Source organism: Battus philenor, unplaced genomic scaffold (genome assembly GCF_028537555.1).
Source record: "Battus philenor isolate CCGP_79_NKW_IND1 unplaced genomic scaffold, ilBatPhil1.0.hap1 SCAF_1, whole genome shotgun sequence".
In the NCBI taxonomy this organism is placed as follows: Eukaryota; Metazoa; Arthropoda; class Insecta; order Lepidoptera; family Papilionidae; genus Battus; species Battus philenor.
Window position 1 is genome coordinate 12,604,050 of NW_027181661.1, and position 20,724 is coordinate 12,624,773.

Below are 20,724 nucleotides of genomic sequence, written 5' to 3' on the forward strand. Positions count from 1 at the left end.
ACTCGCAATCGCCACTCAATATCCAGTCACGTCACTCAAAACTTGATTTTATCATGTCCCATAAATCGGTAATAAAAATAACTTTTGGCTTTGGATACCAGGATTATAAAAATTGCTTTGAAAAACCCTTGGACTTTGAAAATATTAAATAATTAAAACAATAATCAACACTTCAGCTAATTGTAAGTCATGGTTTTATCGGGTGATCAAATAATAATGGCATTGAACGAACCCCTAAATCTTACTCCCCTGCGACGTCCAAAATAGCCTATAAATAATCCAGCTACAACTTTATTTAAATTTAACAGCATTAATTAACTAAGATTTGTTTGGTGTGCCTCCCATGTTTATTTTTTTCTGATCGTAGATAATGATTGACACAACATTTCGTGGTACCAATAAAATAAATTACTGAACATAAACACGTACCATTTAACTAAAATATTTTTATTCTATTAGTAATTAATTATTTTTAATAATTAAATTATCAAAATAGCCATTCTTTCACTTAGTTTTTTTTAGCTATTCGCCAAAGTTTTAAATTAAGAGTTTTGAAAAATATACATAACTCGTAAGCTTGTTTTCATTGAGAAAACGTACATTTTATTCATTTTATATACATCTATGCTTTATATTTGTTGATAATTTAACAAATTGTATGGGTTGGTAAAGATACTAATAATGACTCGATTCATTGTTACGCAAAGAAAAATGTAACCCAAAAATGAACGGATATATTCTAACGCGAAAACTGACTGAAAGGAGACGGAGTTGGCGGCGGCTTCGAAAATTACCCAAGAGTGGCTTTCGTGCTTGCTTTCTTTATTCAAACGCAGATTACAATAAGAGAGAACGGGATGGATGAGAAGGAAAACCGCTTTAGGCGTTAGGAGAAGTCGTAAGCGCCCCCATTGTTTTGCGTGCTTCGGAGCGTAAACCTATACGTATAGAGAAAGCAAGAGCTGTAATTTGAAATGAAAATCGGGAACATTCACGATGGCGGGGGTCGCCTACGTTCTTTTTTTTACAGACGCTTTAATCGACTTTCTCTACTAAAATGTCTCATTACAAAGTTTTGTTCGTCTTATTTGCTTTTGCCTATTTAATTAAGTATATTAGTACGTGGCTAAGATTTAAAAATAACTACCAATGTTTTATTTAATTTGTAAACTACGTCCAAAATCTTAATTTTAATAATCCAGTGTTCGCTTTTCGCACGAACGTCCTCCTTAATTATAAAATGAAATTATTTTGAAGTAAAAGATTTAAGTAAATATAGTAGATGGTTTGTTATAATAATGTTATAAAAGCTTTAGAGGGATGAATTTAGCTAATTTATGATCAAAAAGCATAAAAGCTTTTACTTCTATTTCCAAGCACTTTGCATAAAGTGATCACACTAATGTATATTACATTAATCCATTTCTTCTATTAGAATACTACAGGCGAACATCTTCCGGCAGTATATTTTTTTTATTATATTTATTTAATTAGATCGTGTAATCCGAATTTCGAAATGCTTTTTCTTACTCAATTGTCATTATGTTACGTATTATTTCTCAAATCATTGATGTTGGGATATGGTGTATACGGTGTATATACATTAATTGACAGCAAATATGCTGCAAATTCGCCTTTTTAAGTCTATTTCCAGGTGTTTGTTTATAAATGTTAAAGCTTTAAAAATGCATGAATGTGTAGCTCATTCGTCAGCAAAAAGTTTTAAATTTTACACATTTTACATCTATAAATTATCATGGTATGTAATAAAATCAATATAAAGATTAATAAAACAATTTGTTTTGTTCTTACATAAATTAAAACATATGTAAATTAATTATAAGAAGTAAATAGCGACATCGATTAAACCAAAGCAAAACAAACGACGCCACAGACTTCTCAATTTCCCTTCACCACACAACTTAGATAGCCTAAGGCGACAACAACGAACAAACGCCCAACGCCTTGCACAAACAGTTTTACACCAAAAGCCTTTGATCCTCGGCAGTTAGATAGCTCGTCTGCGCTATGCCGGCGGCCAATTTACACGCTTTTCTAACTTGCACCGAGTTCAAAACTGTCATAATCCTCTCGCAGCGGAGCGTGTCAGTCCTTGTGGTGTTTAAATTAGTTTGTGTTCGGAGCTGAATTGATTTAAGGAAACTTAATCCATTCTGATTAAGTTTTCTTAGGAGATATGTATATAACATATGTCTGTTTTTGGAAGTTTTCTAGTTACGTTTAATTTTGACACCATACTACTATCAAGACAGAGCTATGCTGTCTAGTCTAGTGGGCTTGGATAATTTAATGCATTGCAACTTTTTATTGTCTTTTGCGTAACATTTTTCTCTTCGTATTCTACTTCTTTTATTAATTAAAAAATATTATTGTCCTTTTTTACATTCTACGGGATATTATAAGCTTGTGGTTATTAACTGAAAAAAACAGACTGATTCAAAAAAAATCATATATTGAAAGCGGCCTTCACCAGGTGCCTATAGACAGCCTTAATTACTTCGTCTTTCCATCTATCATCTTATGGTGTTCTTCCTAGTCTGTGATCTCTACCCCAAAATCATGTACCATGTATATGATTTTAAAAATTATTTATGTATTATTTATTTTATTATTATTATTATTATTATTTACGTATTTAAATTGAATTTTACATGTATTCATATACTTTAAATTTGAGCTTAATAGCATATATTTTATTGGTTTCATAAAAACATAGAAAACTATTGTAAATCGTATATTGGAGTAACGCTTTATCAAACTGAAAGCGTCACGTTAAAAGCAAAACAGCGAATATAAGTTGCCTTCAAGATAGTGTTGGCTGATGAAAGTATCGTGTGTCATATGATCGATGCCATATTGGAATAGAGAGTGGAACTGCGAGGGACTCGAGCATACGAACTATTTATAGGTGATCTTGTATGAATCGAAACGCCGCATTAATGCACTCTCAAAAAAATATTGGCAGTGCTATAATTTGTACTATAAGTATAGTACAAATTATATAGTACTTAGATATGTATTATGATTTTTTTATTCTCATATATAATACGTTTCGTGAAAATATTTATCCAAAAAAGTTCATTTTCGGAATCAATAAATATGGAGCCATGGAGAAGACTGTGCTCAACCTTTTCCTACGAATTTAAATCGGGAATAAGGAGATCCATAGACAAACGTAAGTAACCGAAATAGCTCGGTGTATTGGCAATTTTTTTTTTTTTACTTTTATTGGACACCGTTTTTTGGGACCTTTCGTGCTCTCCTGCCATGTGTAAGCAGGGACATTATTTACAATATATTTTTTTTTCCACGATCCTCTTTTCTTCTTCTTAAGATCTTTTTTTCATTCCTCTATTGTCCTTCTCATTCTCTTTCATTCCTTTACATACCTTGTTATACATCGACTCTCTTCTTTCGCATTCCCTCTAGATTACTGTGACAATTCTAAACTTTTATTTTGGTTCTTTTCTTACAATTTTTATCATTATTTGAATTATTTTGTGTCTATTACTTTATTATCTTTTACTATTATATATTTCTATATCACAATTTTCATTTGGGTTTTTACCAGTCTGTACAAAATATTTCTATCTCTTCTGTTGATTTACGTGTTATTACCTTTAATTACTGTTCCGATTATCCTCCTACAGCCCCCCACTAATATCTGACGTCCTCACTCTTGGCTAACTAACGAGGCGATGTACGTTTCACGGAGTTCACGGATCTTGACCTCAGTTCCGATGAAGCTGTAAGAGCCCTCGGGCTAACAGCAACAACATCGACAGAGAATAAGTAAATTTCCTTTGTCCTTTTCTGCAACCGAAACTGACAATTCGTTCCGCGCTAAATACGGAACAGCCGAGAACGTCCAGAGAACGGAACGTCCAGAGTCACAGGTACACGAGAGACTCTCCTTGAGCCTACCTTAGAAGGTACTCGAAAACTTTTTCTTTAAGATCTTGAGACTTTCCCGAGAGGCTTAGCAAGTTTTTTTGAGGTCCCCGCTATTGAGGACCTCTCCTTCAACCCCTATTTGTGTGGGAACAGGGATTTTATCTTCTTTTATTGATTTTTTCACATTTCATTTTTTATTTCAATACTCTTCTTCCATGCATCACATTATCTATCTTTCCGTTCTTTCACTCTACAATTCTATATATCTTTCTCTTCTATTTTATCCCATCCATCCTCATCACTGCAATTTAGACTTTTTTATTACAGTTTATCACAAATTCTTGTTTATGAATTCTCTTATAGGTTATTTATCACAGTTTTAACACATCACAGTTAATTTACTTACATTTTAATTTATTCCTTATATTATTTTTTTCTATTTACATTATTTGTTTACCTGTTTACACCTTGTTTCTATTAATTGCATTTTTGCCACAACCCTGCAGAATCTGAGTTAGGACTCTCTTTCTTCTTTTTAAGCCAAAATGGAGCCGACTTTTGCCTCCTCTATCCTTTTTCCCATCCGGCTTTGGTTTCGAAACGGAGCCCTCCAAATGTGGGGCATTCTGCTACCAGGTGAATCACGGTCTGGTCCACGCCCGGTTCGCAGAAGCACGTAGGATCCTCCTTGTGTTTAAACCTATAAAGGCACTCAGAGAACCCCCGTGCCTCGTAAAGAGCTTGACCAAGACCGCGTCCACCTCCATGCTGCGGAGCGTGCGATAGGTCGCGACAGAGTCCGAGAAGAACTTCCGCTTTGTCGATGCCGTCGTACCTTCCATATACCTCCTATTCCATTCGTCAAGCGTCCCAGCCTAAGCTATCGCTTGACAAATGAGATGGAGTATTCCTCATAATCTGGTCTACTTTTACACTTCAGGGCCGCGTCCTTGGCTAGTTGATCTGCCCTCTCATTCCCCTACGACCCGCGTGAGCTTTCACCCAATAAATCCGTACATTCTTGGGATTGGCAAGTTGGAGCAGCAGTGGGTAGGCCGCATAGCGCGCAACACACAGCTTCAATGGCTTTATGGTTCTGAAGTAGGGACAACGGACTGACAAGCGCAGCGTAGTACTTCTTAAACTTATAGTTTACTCTTACTCAAAGTGGACATACAACCACCAGCCGCTTTCATGCAGCTCTACTGAAATTAGATGGCCAGACACCAGCAGTGTTTGTTCTATGGTTAAAATGATAATGATAATGAAATATTTCGTTTTTTAAAGTGACTTATTAAACAAATTGAGCAATATCAACATTATGGTTTATCCAGCACAGTTAAATCCGGTCAATTGGACAGCCAGGGACATGACTTTGTGACATGTCTTTAACAAAAACTTTATACAAAAAATCCACAGAAGTAATTACAATAATTTATAAAGTATTATAATTACCGGATAAAACTCATATTCACTAGATAAAAATATTTAAATTCAACAAATTGTCGCTCTAAGTGCCCTAGTTTTTGCTCACGGGATTTTATTAAAAAAATAGTACAAGGTATATTGGATATATATAACACGATTTTAGTGCGAACAAAACTATTTTCACAATAACAGATCGAGACCGCCTGCATCATAACCACCCCAAACTCAGGGAAGCGCGGGACATGGAATCAAAAATACACCCGAAATCAAAAGAACTTCCAGATTGTTGCTCTAACGCTAACAACGCGTGAAATCTTATTGAGAGCTTCAAAGAGATCTAATCCACGGTCCGTAGTCTTACAATCAAATATCTACCATAAAACTAGGAAAGGGATGTGTGATTCCAACGGCGTGTATCCCCTTCAACGCCCGCGGTATTGTTCGCCCCTAAAGATGTGGCCAATATAATCTGCTTCTATTTGAAAGCCCGAGGCGTTCAATGACGTTGTCGTGTTAATTATTAGTGAATCTTACCTCATTTGTTCATACTTCAAAAATTACAACTATACCATTCTTCATCTTGCGTCATTTTTTACCTCATGTTGGTATGATAACTGCTCCAGACCGAAACCATTAAAAATATTACATATTTTTTAGAAGGCCGAAATTAATTGAAATTTTTGGAAACCTTAAAAACATATTTTATAAAGTGCTCTAAAAAAAATCCTTGTTCATGTATCTATTTTAGCGATGATGTAAAAATTAAAAGTCATTTTATTTTATTTTATAAGTTTATTAAAATTTTTATTATTTTAAACCAATCTTAAATTATATGTTTAAACAATAGTAAATTTAAATTAAAATTAAAATTTATACATTAACATAACAATATAAACGTATATTGATAAATACTGACATAGTTAAATGTTTATACTTTATAATTAATGTCGTTTGCATCGGCTCTAGAAATTAAAATATTCTCGAGACGTCCTGGACCAAATAAGAGATGATTTTTTTGTTTCAGGCTATGGCACAAACTCGTTATCAGCAATGTCGAAATCGACACTTGATGCACACACACACCTACGTCAGCCAGGTAAGTCCATATTAAATTAAATTTCATTAATTGTATCACTATGATAAAAAATTACTATTGCACTAAACACAATTATTGTCCTCGTGAAGTATACAAGATTATTAAGACTGTCTGTAGTGGAGACGGTCTTGCTGAGCTAGGGAACTATCAGACGACCTTGGTAAAGTCGTTGGCAGATGCAGGATGCAGGCTGCATCCGACCGGTACTGTCGGAATTCGTCGCGAAAGGCCTATCCTGCAGTGGACTTTGTATGGCCGAAATGAGGTTGTCTCAGTCTCCAGAACTTAAATCATTCCTGACGCATTCATTTAAATTTAATTGTTAACAGTTAACAATGTAACAAATTATTGCATTACAACTTGAGTTATTCACATACGACTCGCGATATGCATAATTTACTTCGTATATACATATCCCAAAAATGTAACTAACACTAATAAAAAAGTAAAAAAGAATTGAAAACTACAAATTGCGTCAATGAGATCTATCACCCTAGCTCATTCCTAAAAAAAATATTGAATAAATTCGCGAAGGCGCTGTTAAACGAACTATAAATCTTCTAAGGTTATTTGCACACCGGACACCCAGCGTATGTTTGTTGACCACGGTCAGTTACCCATCGCACATAGAGTCTGTTTGTCTCCCAGTCCCCATTGTAACCGGACACATTCCTAAAATACGTCCCAACGTCCGGTGCAAACACGAGCTATGTATGATCGTAAAAATATAAAGACTCCTTTATTGTTGTTAAGGGGCACGATAAAAAAATTTGTTCAATTTCTTTACTCAATACTTATTACGAACGCCAACTGATATTTCACGACATAAAAATATTTAATTTACAAAGGTCTGTATTCAAATGTTACTATTAAATATTTAGTAAGTTGATTGCTTATAGGAGTAAAATCTTTGAATGAATACGTTCACTCCGGTCAAGTCATTCACTAAGGTCATTTCTCAATAAGAACGTTTAAAGCTTTTACACCTTTTTTACAATCATCCTGAAATTATATTGGAAAGACACGCACATACATAAGTTCTGGCAATATAGCCTGCAGGCATATTAAACAATAATTATTTTTTAAACCGTTTTGTATTACTATATTATCATAACATTATTTACTTTTTCTGAAACCATTGATTTCTGGATATGGTGTACCGTACATTTATTGACTCGGAATGAACTACACATTCACTTCTCTAAAGATTCTACACCTGTAACCAATGTGCTTGTACAGTCCATCTTTTTAAATCGTACGGTTTAAAAATGTATCATAATAAAATATCTAATGAACTGAATGTCCTCCAATTGTACACACCTATGTGTTTCCAATCAGGAAAGTGTAAAAGACTATTATATGTAGCTAGGTTTTCTCACAGACAAAATAATCATACCGTCACAACATTGTTATATAAAAACACACACACATCGCATTAGCATTGCCGACAAATTTTAATGCCAGCAAAGAATTACGATGTTGGTACACGTAAATATGACACGGTGCGGTGTACACGCCTGTATCATTAAAATCTTGAAAAGAAATATGAGATTTAAGAAAAACTTCAAAGTGCGGCAAATAACCAAAAACAATTGACTAAGTGAATGAACAAATAATTAACTCAATTCACGAAAACAACTGTTATTATCCAAGAACTACGTCTCGCCTTTTATTTCTATTTCCTGCTCATTTAATCAGAGATGTGCTAATACACTCGAACAGTAGTTCCTCTTTTGTGTCTCACCCGGTTTTCCCTAACGACTAATGAAGAGATTTTCATTAAGAGTCAGCCCCTGACGGTCGACGAGTTAAGTTCACCCCTACTTGGCCGACAACGTGACTAATTTAACCAACGTGTAACAATATAGTGTGAACTATAAATAGACATTCATGTTTACATGTTATTTTTCTAGAATCATAGCCTACTTACATTTCTCATTGAAAATAATGTAACATAATTTTTTTGTAAGTTAGAAATAAATATATTTACCAAATTATATGAAGACACATTCGAATTGTAAATACATTGATTGGTTATCATTACACAAGGATAAGGCAGTGTTTTCACTCTCGCTTCGTAATCCTCGTAGCTGAGAGTTATTTACGAATGCTTCCATTGGAGGATTGTTTTGGGAAATCGTTAAGTGGTGGGTTCCGGCGTTCTTCTACTCCCAGACTATAAGGACCATTTAGCGCCTCCGGACTCCTGTAGCATCTTCGTGCTTCGAAGTACATTAACCTAACCTAAACTAACCTTAACCAAATAGGTTTCATAAATATATCAAGTAAATCTATATTGTCTCGTAGCTTTAACGAATTTGGCTTGACATATTTGCACTCAAGTTCCCCATGCTTGGTAGCGACAGTTTCAGCTATTTTTTGGTATATTTTTGATATATTTAGTTATATTACCACATTCCTCTTACCTGCTTTAAAAAAGTTTTAACTAAAATTATTAAAATACTTTTCAAATAATAATGGAAAGTATCGTTGCATTTTCAAATATTTATTGATTTGCTAATGTAAAAATTGCGGAGTAGTATTGATCCCGCGTACAATATACGTGCATATAAATAATATATCCCGTTCGATAATACATCGGTAAAATTTTAACAAAAGTAGCGCAAAATCATAACGGCTCCATTACCGTGACAGGCATCCAGGCGAATGACAGTCCGTTCTCTCTATTTTATTAGACAGCGTCGAATGTATGTTTGCACTTGTGTCAGTCGCGTGTCGTTGGGCTCAGAGTTTGGATTACATTGGGGGTCGCAAAAGAGCATTCCTATAACTGAACCGTACGGAATAATTTCTTAGTTGCATAAAAATGTATATATATATCTATAAAATAGCAATGCACAAGCAGATTCCGTTAATTATCCAATTTAATTCAACACAACACTGACACACTGTCCATGATCACGATCATTACGAAGTATGATAAAAAAATACGGTGACCATTTTTATTGCGAAGAAAGTATTAAGTTTACATGAAATGTAATCTCCTTTAAAGTACTCATTGGCCAGCAACGCGTATATCCCAACGTTCATTCAACAATTGGAAGCACTTCTGTAATGCTGCTTTCGGGAGGCCCTTCTGCCATAACTCTTTCTATATCGAGAATTCTGTCATAGCGGTTTACTTTCAGCACGGTGTTTAATTTTAGGACGAGTCAGAAATAGCATGGTATAATACGGAGAGTAAGGCGAATGTGGACAGGTAGTCATAATTTTTTTGCCAGAAACTCGCAAATCAGTAGCGATGTGTGTAGTTCCTCGACTAGATCTCGAAACGTCAATCGTCTGTTTGGTAGAACCATTTTGGCTGCTCTTTGCACGTTTTCGTCGGTTTTTCCGGACGAATGACATCCTGACCTTTACTCATCCTCAATAGATTAATTCTCGCGTTTTTATCGCTCATACCACTTGTTTTCAAAGTCAAAGTAGAAATATGAAATGTAGAAGATATTCTTAAGCTAATAAAACTAATACTAACATTGTTAAAAGATTATAAGAACAATACCACTGCCGAATAAATCAGCTTTACTCAAAGTTCTTTGTTTATTTATTTGAGAAACATTCAAACAGCTAGAAGTTATTTTTTCATTATTTTTAGATGACCCCCCGTAAATACAAGATATTTAAAAAATATAAATGCGTACCGAATTATCTAGATAATTAAAACAATATGATACGTAAAGTCTAAATACAAAATGATAGATATAGGTGTAAAGCTTTAAAAGAGTGAGTATATAACTTGTTTCTTGTTAATGTATGGTTTAGAAATAATAACGTACTAAAAATGTGGTAAGAAAAAACTTTTTTAAAATATCCCTGTACGCTATGTACTGTCAGAAGTTATTGGCTTATCGCATTCCGAGAGAAAAATAAATACATGTAAAATATTTTAGTGATCAGTTTATACAATGTGATTGAAAATAGTTGCAAAAGCTTTAAAGCTTTTTGCTGACAAATTAGCCGATGAGCAATGTATAAGTTAAAAAAAAAACAAAAGTTAGTAAGTGTCGAAAATGTGACAAACAAACACAGTCCTTTCCATTACTCTGTAGGTATCCTTCAGCCTTCTCACAGCGCCCATAATTAGCGACCATATCTCGGATCCATAAGTCATCCCTGGCAACACGTGATGGTCAAAGACCGTTAGACATCGTCTTCAAAATAAAACGTGTTATTTGCAAATCTTTTTAAGATCTCGGTCGTATAAATATTTGTTTTACTCCACTAACACATAAACATCACTCAACCAAGTAACATCGCTACTTTAACTGCTTAAGTGTGTTTTTCATTACACGTAAGACACGCGGTTGCATGCAGCGAGTCAATTTTACACCGCGTGTTCCCTAAGGCGTGTACGGAGGCGCCTCGCCTTGAATCACGACCAACGACGCATAAGTTTCGCTGCTACTACTACAGCACGAAAGCAGTCGTGTTTACGACCATGCTACTCGATCAATTTCTACTTCTCTTCCTAAACAAAGTACGATATCGGTCAGTGCAAGTCAAGCAGTCGAGTTTTCTTTATTTGACGTTTATTAAAAACTGACCAATAAAATCCAATAAAGCACCATCTTCATTTTAGCTGCAAGATGTGTAGTGACTGCTCAGTGACATCAGACGCCCCCATAGATTTCCAATAGAAATTTCTTTCGTTCACAGATCGTCTCATTGTTAATTTGATCACGGACAGTAGTCGCGAGCATTGCTTCCTCCGTAGCTTGTTGAGCAACCGGCAGCAACCGGAGCTTGCCTATGAGAACCGAAGCTAGACGCCATGATAAAACATCACTGACTCAAATAGTACCGTTACAACTTAACGCCTTTAAAAGTAGTACATGAAGTGTTTTCTATAAAAGATCAAATTATGAAAACGGCATGTGCTAACTTAATCACATTAAATATGCGCTAAATCTTACTCGCTTTTTATGTATTTACCATAAAAATAAAAAAAAATAAACATATGAAAGAAAAACCTGTGTAAAAGTCATCTAGTGTAAACATGAAGCAGAATTGGACTGGGCGTGACGAACCCGCCCAAGTGAGCCGCGACTAAACCAAAGCACTTAAGCTTTGACACGTCAGAATCGAAGATTGACAGCTATATAATTGCTACCGTGTTGCGGCCTCATAAAACAATGTTATCCGCAGCGGTTCGCGTTTGATCGCAGCGCCACAGCACAATGCAAACATACCAAAACAAACAAGGGTGCCCGAAAAAACGTGATTTTGTGCCACCGTTACAGCGAAATATTGCTCGTGCCATTTTTCATCTCATTGCTCTTTTTTACTTCGGATTTCTGTTTAAAATAATATAATTTTGAATGTCTTAATGTATTTGTCCCTTAATTTGGAATTTAAATAAAAATGCTTGGCCTTTCTCGGCTTGTTCCAACAGTGAATCAACTAGAAATCTAACGAAGATTTGCACTTTTAAAACCCCTGATTAATTTCAAAACAAATACCTAAAAATTTCTTCCATAAATATTTAATAAGTTTCAGCCGAAGGTCGTTGTTCGTAGATTTCTTCCGACGATCTTCTATCCAAGCACAAAGTCTGTTCACTTTTTGTGTGGACGTCCTTCGTAGCGCTTACCGATCCGTTACCTCCACTCCAGAACTTTAGCCAACAGCGGCCATGTTTTCTGCGGGCTGTGATGACTGCCCACTAACACTTTAACCTGCTAATCCACATCGCTGTGCCGGTTACATTCATCCATCTCCGAATGTAGTTATTCGTGATTCGATCTCGTAGAGGATACAGATATTTGCCCTCTCCGTGGCTTGTTAAGTAAGAAACATCTTAAAGTGGGGATAGATAGAAAATAACAAGAATGAGATTCAAATCAAATCTATAATCAATAACGATGACGACGGCTTAATTAAAAAAAAAACAATATTTTGTATTAATAAATGTTTTATTGTTATACTTTCTAACTGCGCTTTTATTTGTGATGCAATGGAAGTCGACACATAAAAGCAATAATTGAGCAAAATTCTTTCACTAGTAAAGAGTAATATGAAACTATATCTGCCGGGCTAATTTTGTTCAATTCGTATTAGGGGACTTCCGCCTAAAACTAGGGTTGCCAGTATGTCATTTTTGTTATAACTAGAGTGGCAAATTTAAAAAAAAAACGTATGTCCAATAGTAAGAACTGAAATCGAAAACTCACAGTGGTAATTATGGTGTGTGGCGGAATTCCAGGCCAATTATAAATTCAAAACTCAAAATACCTTTATTCAAGTATATATTTACAAGCGCTTTTGAAACGTCGATTATTTTAACTTTAAAAGTAATAAGTAACCACTGGCTCGGAATGCTGGTCTGTTTAAAAGATTCGGCCAGAAATTCAACAGTTACTCTTTTAAAATGAAATTTTAACAATGTTTGATGTGTAACTTATTATATCAATAAAGTAAATAAGTTTAAATCAAGTTCTACACAATTCTATCAACTGAAACCTTCTGAATGCTGTAATTAGATTTATTTAATATAATATTATAATTTTAATTTTAGATTTAAAATATTATAAGATATCTTGTGGAACTTGTTATTTATTTCACGTTCTTAACCATTTTTTATATAATATTTTAAATTATGGCGTATATCTGTTATTAAAAATGTATTCCAAACCAATCGATAAAATACCAATAAATATAAAAAACAATAAGGGAAAAGCTATTAAAATAATTAAATAATTTAGTTTCTTTTTCAAACATTTCTTTTACTTTTGTTTTTCATTCATTTCTCAAACAATAATTATTTTTAACACTTACTTATTAATATATTGCCATTGACAGTTAACTCTATAACAAGAGATTAATAAAAGTGGCCGAAAGTAATAAGTATATGAAATAAGATAATGATATGACAAAAAAAATACTTTAAAATAACGTAAAATAAATAAATATAATATAAAGACATTAACCAGTTTAATAAAAAATAAATGTAATTGCATTAATATATCATTATCGTGTCAACAGAAAGGAGCCCGCTGCAAGACCTCGCCTAAAGATAAAGACCGGTCTTAGTCTTAATACGCACATTCATGTAACATAATTATCATCATAATGATTATTTTAGCCCCAAGATGTCCACAGCTGGACATATGCCTCCCCCATAAAATAATATCCAATTCTTGTGATGAATTTACTTTACTTACTCTTTTAACTTTTTATTTAAATGCTTACCGATTCTTGGTCATCGTAATGTCGTCGGTAAACGTGTAGGATATAAAAAGTGAATAAATTAAAATTAAATACCAATAAAGAAGACAACCTTAGAACATTGGTGGCGAAAGCAGGGACACTAATCACTGCGCCGCACCCCCTGCCACTGGTAATGCACTGAAATCTATTAATTGTCCCTTTATTATTATTTTATTGCCAGCGTATACGCTGCCCTATTGTACGACTGTATCATTATACAACGCACAGGGTACGACGCATTTATTACTGAAACTAATTATTTCTTCGTCGTTTATTAATTAGTGCATTAAAAACAATACTGTTTATGTATATTTAAACCCATTCCAATATGTATAAATTACGAAACCATATTTAGGATACAAAGAAAAATCAAGCACAAATTTATACTCAAAGGCTTAATTAACGCAAATTAAAATTATATGTCTATGACACGAATAACCCCGGAAGAGAAGGTAAATTATTTGCCGGAAGGCAAACCTAAAAACGTTTACTATATGCCACACGATAAGCGTAAAGTATAATTTATTCATCATCATCTTTATATTAGTTTTAATTAGCCGACAGACGGCCATTGCAAGGCATGGGACTCCCCCAAAGCGACATCTTGCAATAGTTGAGGCAATATACCGTCGGACTACCTAGTGAATGGATTCTCCACGCCACATCTACCGGCTCGTGGCAACCACTTGAGATTCGTTCGTTTATTTCTAAACAATTGGATAAAAACTATCTATACCTATGAATAAATTAAATACCCTTCAAAGAGACAGAATTTAATACAATAGAAAACAGTTATGACAGACGCCTGTTAAATTTCTTCGAGCAACTTTGGTAAGCTAACCGTCTTTGGATGAGCCCATTATGCCCTAAATTTCTCTACAAGATCGAATCTGGAATGTAAGGATCGGTAGACTAACAAATGTAACCTGTCAGTTGTTTCAACTTGTCAACCCGCTGGGCTAGACCACGACATAGTTCAGCAAATTGGCAAGTTGAAGTAATACTGGGTAAGCCTCATAGCGCACAGAACAAATGGCCGCTGTGACCTTAAAGTTCTATATTGGAGATAATGAACCGGCAAGCGAAACGTAAGACGTCCACGCACAAAATAGACATTGTTAAGGTCGTTGTAGACCGAGAAGTCTTATTGGAGATACAGGAGTGGGCCTTCCTGTTGGATATATGGTTCTCCAACTGTTGAAATGATGACGATGATGAAATTTGACCTTAAAGGCGACATACTACGCTGCGATTGTCGGTTTGTGATCTCTACTCCGGAAACTAAAAATTAAGGTTAAGATCTATTTATATATGATTTATGTACGCTTACAGTACGTGTCGTCTTTATAAAATATTCACGAAAATTCAACCGTTCAATATCACTTTATATTAGGCAACTTCATTTGTTTTATTCAATTCATTTCTACAATGAAAAATCAAGAAGCATAAAGCGGCAAATATATGCAGTCTAACTGTTTGAATTGAATTGAAATATGTTGTAATAAAGAGATCAAAGGAAGATTGACAGACAAAATGGGAAATTATAGTGTCTTGGGTACAATTGCGGGATGTGTTAAACGGAGTTATCGGAAATGCACGTCCCCTGACTCAATGGACGACTAGATGTATATTAGAGTCGCCAGCAAATATCTATTACACGTAGCACAGTACAAAGACTAAATGTACACTATAAAGTATGTCATCTCTCGTTTTTCTTTAATTACTAGTCTATCTTAAGAAATTTAACTAAAATTTTAATAAATTCATAGTGCTTATGAATTATTGCTTAAAAACTTAGAATGACGACATGAAAATACTAATAGTAACTATAATAACACCGTGTATGTGTAAAATATAGCAACACCGATAAATGATTTTCTTGTCTAGTTAGCTAATTCAGAATATTTCCAACTCGCATAATTTATACTTTAGTAGAATCAGCACCATCATCATTTCTATAAAACGAAGTCCACTGCTAGGTATCCTTCTCGTCGTCGTATCCCCACTACCGAGTTTTGTGGCTCTGTTAGAATTGTTTTTGACGCACTATGTCACGCCGCCTGTGCTGACCTCTTTCATAAATTCTAAGAGGATCGGTGGGGAGCGGCTAGCTTGCAAACTCTTTCGATGACCTTAATCATTTTGTCTGTCCACGTTGTAAAGCGGCGTCCTATTTTCCTAAGCGTGGACTCTCCTCCTTTTGTAAACCTCTGCGGCCATCTGTACTGCTCACTGCCTCTTCAAGTTGCCAATTATCTGGGCTACATCAGTTTCTTTCGTTCGTTTACTCCTTATACCCTAACATAAAGCCCTCTGCAGTAGAATTAGAATTAGATGTAAAAAAACAACTATCACTATTGTACCAGCACGGTATTGTGTCCTATATCTATCCAGTAATGAGTTCCGGCTTAAAGACCGCCAATAGAGAAATTACTACGTCAATGAAACATGCCACCTTATACTTTATATTGCTTTGTCGCGTATGCCGAGTGTTACACAGAATTTTTGTTTTAAAACATCAAGTAAACCTCTTTAATAATTAGTAAGGCATGTCGCGTGTTATTAGGTGAATTTCTCTTTACTTAATGGTTTATAAAAGATAAAAAATACACACACAATTTGTTCACTTTTATGAATTGCCGGGTGTCTGTACATCGCCTTCATAATTGGAATACAAATTTGTTCTTTGACGCCGCGGCCGTACGAGGAAGGGTCCTGCCGTGATTTGGCCTTTTGTGCGTCACGCATTAACTCCTTCAAGCCTCCAGCTATACTCTACCCTACGCATCCTTCTGCATACCAAAATAAACCTTACAACGGAAAGAATAATTGACATAACTGCGTGACTTTACGCATGATTAGCGATTTTGAAATCACGGCGAACGTAATAAGAACTGTTTCACTTACAAAAAAAATCTCATCAACTCGACCTCTTGGAACGAGCTCTTTGAATATTAAACTGTATTGCGATACTGAAGAGTCCCTTTCTGATATAACACTCCGTTGCGGGGCTATAAAGATTAGTGCTGGTAATGGGTGCGTAATTACAGTAGAAAGGTGGACATTACGAGGTTCATTTGATGTGCACCAATCGCCCGAAGGGGTACGTGGTACAGGGGGCTAGAGTTCTATACTGATTTCATTTAGCACCAAACATTGTGCTACTTACAGCATTTCTTCACGTTCAGTTCCTCGTGTCCTTATTACGTTTACTAATGTAAACACTAGGGACATCTCCACCAAGATGTAAAAAGAGGCTTATCGCCGTGCAAGTCTACCCAAAATAGCGGACTGATCAATCAAAAAAGGTCTTTGTTATATGGTGTTGGAGGCAAAAACCGTGTATTCCAAGAACTGCTCATAGAACGGACGCATCGCTAGTCTCTCGACCATGTGACCGAACTGCTATGTAGCCAGGAATGACGGTGACAACTTTTAGTCTAGTTACCAAACAAGTCGATGAACAGCAACCATCAGATCCAAATCATGCTTCGGCGTAGCAGACAACAGATTTTATGAGCAACATCGGTAGTTTTATAATCTGTAGTCTCGGTCACAAAAGAGGATTGTAGGCATTATATTTTAAAGATATAGATATATACTTTTTCTGTTTTTATTATTATATATTTTTGTTTATTGGTATTTAATGTTACAACAATCTTACGCATTTTTTCGGGAACAAGTAAGCTATTAGTGCATTTAAGACAGACATCTACATAATTTAAAAGATGTAAAGATATACATAGATAAATGAAAGCTCTCAACGCAGCCATTCAAGGCTCAATTCCGCCAATAAACCGACACAATAAATTTCATACGAGGGCGTCGTGTTTGCAGTGACAATGTGTTGACCCAGACGGCCGCAGGGGAGCCGGTCCACTGCCGCCAGCGAAAAATCGAAAGATCGTCACAAACATATTCTTATTCTTATAAACGTAGAAAAAAAATGTCAATTTATAAGAACTTTCGACAAAACGTTAGCGAACAGCAATAATGTAAAACCGATCAAGATTTTTGAATTATAAGTGACTTGGAGTTAAAAAATAAAAACATTCATATAGCATATCATTCTTGCATAATATTTTTAGAACTCGTTCAGTGAATTCAAATTCTCCAATACAATTTAGGACATCATGGAGGTACAAATCCGTGAGTACTATTCAATTAATTTTCCCATTATAAGTAAACTCTGTTACACCCGTTCACTAAACATATACGTGGATCTTTTGGGTTTTGTGATAACTCTTACAAGGTTAGTCAAAACACTACGAATTATATGATCTTCACTACAACATTATAACCAAAATTAATAAGCAATATGTAGTTAGTAGTAGTTAGTTAGTATTACTTAGTACAAATTAAAAATTAAAAGTAGTGTTAAATCTTTAATCCATGATTAATCCGTAATTTATTATTTCATTGTCGATAAACGAAATGGTATAAGTGTGTCCACGACTATTTATTATCATGTAACATTCGCACAACCAATTTCTATAAATCAAAAAAATGTAACACGAATTTAAAATATTCAATAATATTTAAATATTATTATTTAGTTAGTTAATTAAAATCACAAAAGATATTTTCATTACTCTAACAGAAATTTTAAAACCTTGTATTAAATTTAACATTAACCATAAATATTTATTATGTTACGAAATCGTTAGTAAACACACTACAGTAGATTCATAAAATACCGGAAGAACACGGCGGATAGGCGATTATGTGGTAACTCTTTTGACCTCTCTCATAAGAAGTGTAATATTCTCTATTTTAACTGCTTACATATTTAAACTAATCACAAACATATAATTGAAGCGTCTTGTTTATATACACAGTAAAAATAATATTAATACATTAATTACACATAATACTAGAATAAAACGAAATTTCAACATTAACACGACACAATATTAGAACAAAACAAAACGAAATATAAAAACTAGATAAGTGACTAAACAAGAACAATATTAATTGAAGAAAAAAAAACATACACGGTAATAATAAATATTAACATTATTTAATTTATGTGTGTGTATGTGTGTGTACCTCTTCAGTACGGGACCAGGGAGCCGCGATGCGTTTGATTAAGCTTTCTTATAAATAATGAAAACGTTCTTTGGATAAAATTATAAAAACTCTAATATAATATTTTTCAATAAACAATGCGAAAGTCACGAGAAATACTTTTGATTATCACAAAAGAATAAAACAGTTTCACTCCAATGAACGTCGCCTATATTGGAAAGCGCACGTAATTACGAAGCCCCTAAAATAATAAAACCTTTTATAGGATCGAAATCAAATGATCTCCCCGAGAATGGAAGAAAACAATCAAATCGTCTATCATATAACGAAGAACAGAAGTCGATTCGCGGCCGTCCCACCAATTCCGATCGCAAATGGGAAACGTAATAGCTTTCGACAATTCTATTTTGCGAATACACGAAACATAACTTCGTTTGCGATCACAGGTGATGGGTAAGCAGTGCGCAACCGAATAGACTTAATACCGCTAAGAAAAATAATTAAACATTAATTGTTTTTACTTACTTTTTTCTCTTCTTTGAAAGATATGGCTTTGCAATTACCTTAGTCTTTCAGTTTATTTATAAAAAAAAAAACGAAACCTCTATGTAATCCTTAAACCTAAAATACGGATACAACATATACTATCACCGGCTTGGGTAGAAAAGATTTCAGAGTTAACATTAGAGGAATAATATCTGCAGTGACGCTGCTTGTGAAATATATTCTGACCTCAAAACACATCACAAACAGCTATGCAAAACGTATATAATAAAAGCATATCTCCATATTTTCACATTCAAGCTTGATGTACATTGATTGCCAGACAATTATTATCCTAGCCAATTACATCATATCATTAAAACGACTTTTGTAAACATCCACGAAAGAATGAGTAAAAATTTGACAAACAATTTGTTTTAGCTTTTTACAATCAAGCGATTTTAAAATTAACTTTTGACTATCTTAAATATCTCTTACCAAATTCTTAAATCTTAAAAATTTTAAATACCTAATGAACTAACAATTACAAATTGACAACTTTGAATACATGCGCCTAAATTAAAAAAAATTCAAAGATAAACATGTTTGGCTAAAGGCTTTTCCAGTTCTTACAGCTAGAATGAAAACTACATGCTGTATACGAAATTCTTTTACGATACATTTTAATTTTATTGTCATCAAAACATTTTAAAACGTTTCAGTTGTTAATAAATGTCCCGTTGGTTTATTCATCTTATTGTCCAGATAGGATCATTTTCAAATAGAAACTGGAATCAGATTGGGCACTCCTATGAAGGCATCTTTCGACTTAAAGCTACGCGGGATCCAAACGCGCCCTGATCTGTCAAGAACCAACAACTAAGACTGTTTTTTTGTGGTTACTTTTACATTATCCTTAATACAATAATAGATAATTTACGTTATTTTTACGTTTATTCCCAAGCTTTTATCGTTGACCCCGTGGCGTCAATGCACTGCAAGGCATATGCCCCCTCAAAAGATATCATAGAATGTGTTGATATAATCATAAAAAATATTAATAAATGTAAATTGCTTAGCAATCATGAGACAAAATATAGCACAGCATAAGAAAGGCACGCAAATGAATTTTCTTAATCCTCATTTCAGACCATAGACACCCGCTGCAAAAAATAAGCCCCCCCATCATCCTTCCATATCCTCTCTCATCTGTGGGTGTATAAACCATAATCACCAGGTTTGGCAGGCGGGTTAGCGATCGCCGTGTAGTTTTATGTTACGCAGAGGATGCTGCTGACCATCCTTTGGAGACTTTTTGTGAGCAGTAGCAATCTTATATAATTAACACACAAACTGTGAATTAGATAAAACTGTGTTCCTGAAATCGAACCTGCTACACTGCTAAGTGTAGTGTTTATGTGTTTTTCTTTTTCTGTCCAAAGCGTTCTGCTTTGGAATAAACGTCTGCTGAGAATTAAAGAGTCAGTAAACCGTTATATCAAAAAGATTAGCGAAAATTTCGTCATGACACTCTCTAATAACATATA

The 20,724-nt window shown here is 34.5% G+C and overlaps 1 protein-coding gene across 1 annotated transcript in view; it reads left to right on the forward strand.

The window, feature by feature from the left end:
• The window catches only part of Ets65A (DNA-binding protein D-ETS-3), a 77,921-nt gene that overhangs the window by 46,613 nt on the left and 10,584 nt on the right, over window positions 1–20,724 (forward strand). The window contains exon 5 of the mRNA XM_068762254.1: window positions 6,368–6,439. Coding sequence (XP_068618355.1) covers window positions 6,368–6,439 — 72 coding nt within the window. The remainder of the gene's footprint in view (window positions 1–6,367; window positions 6,440–20,724) is intronic.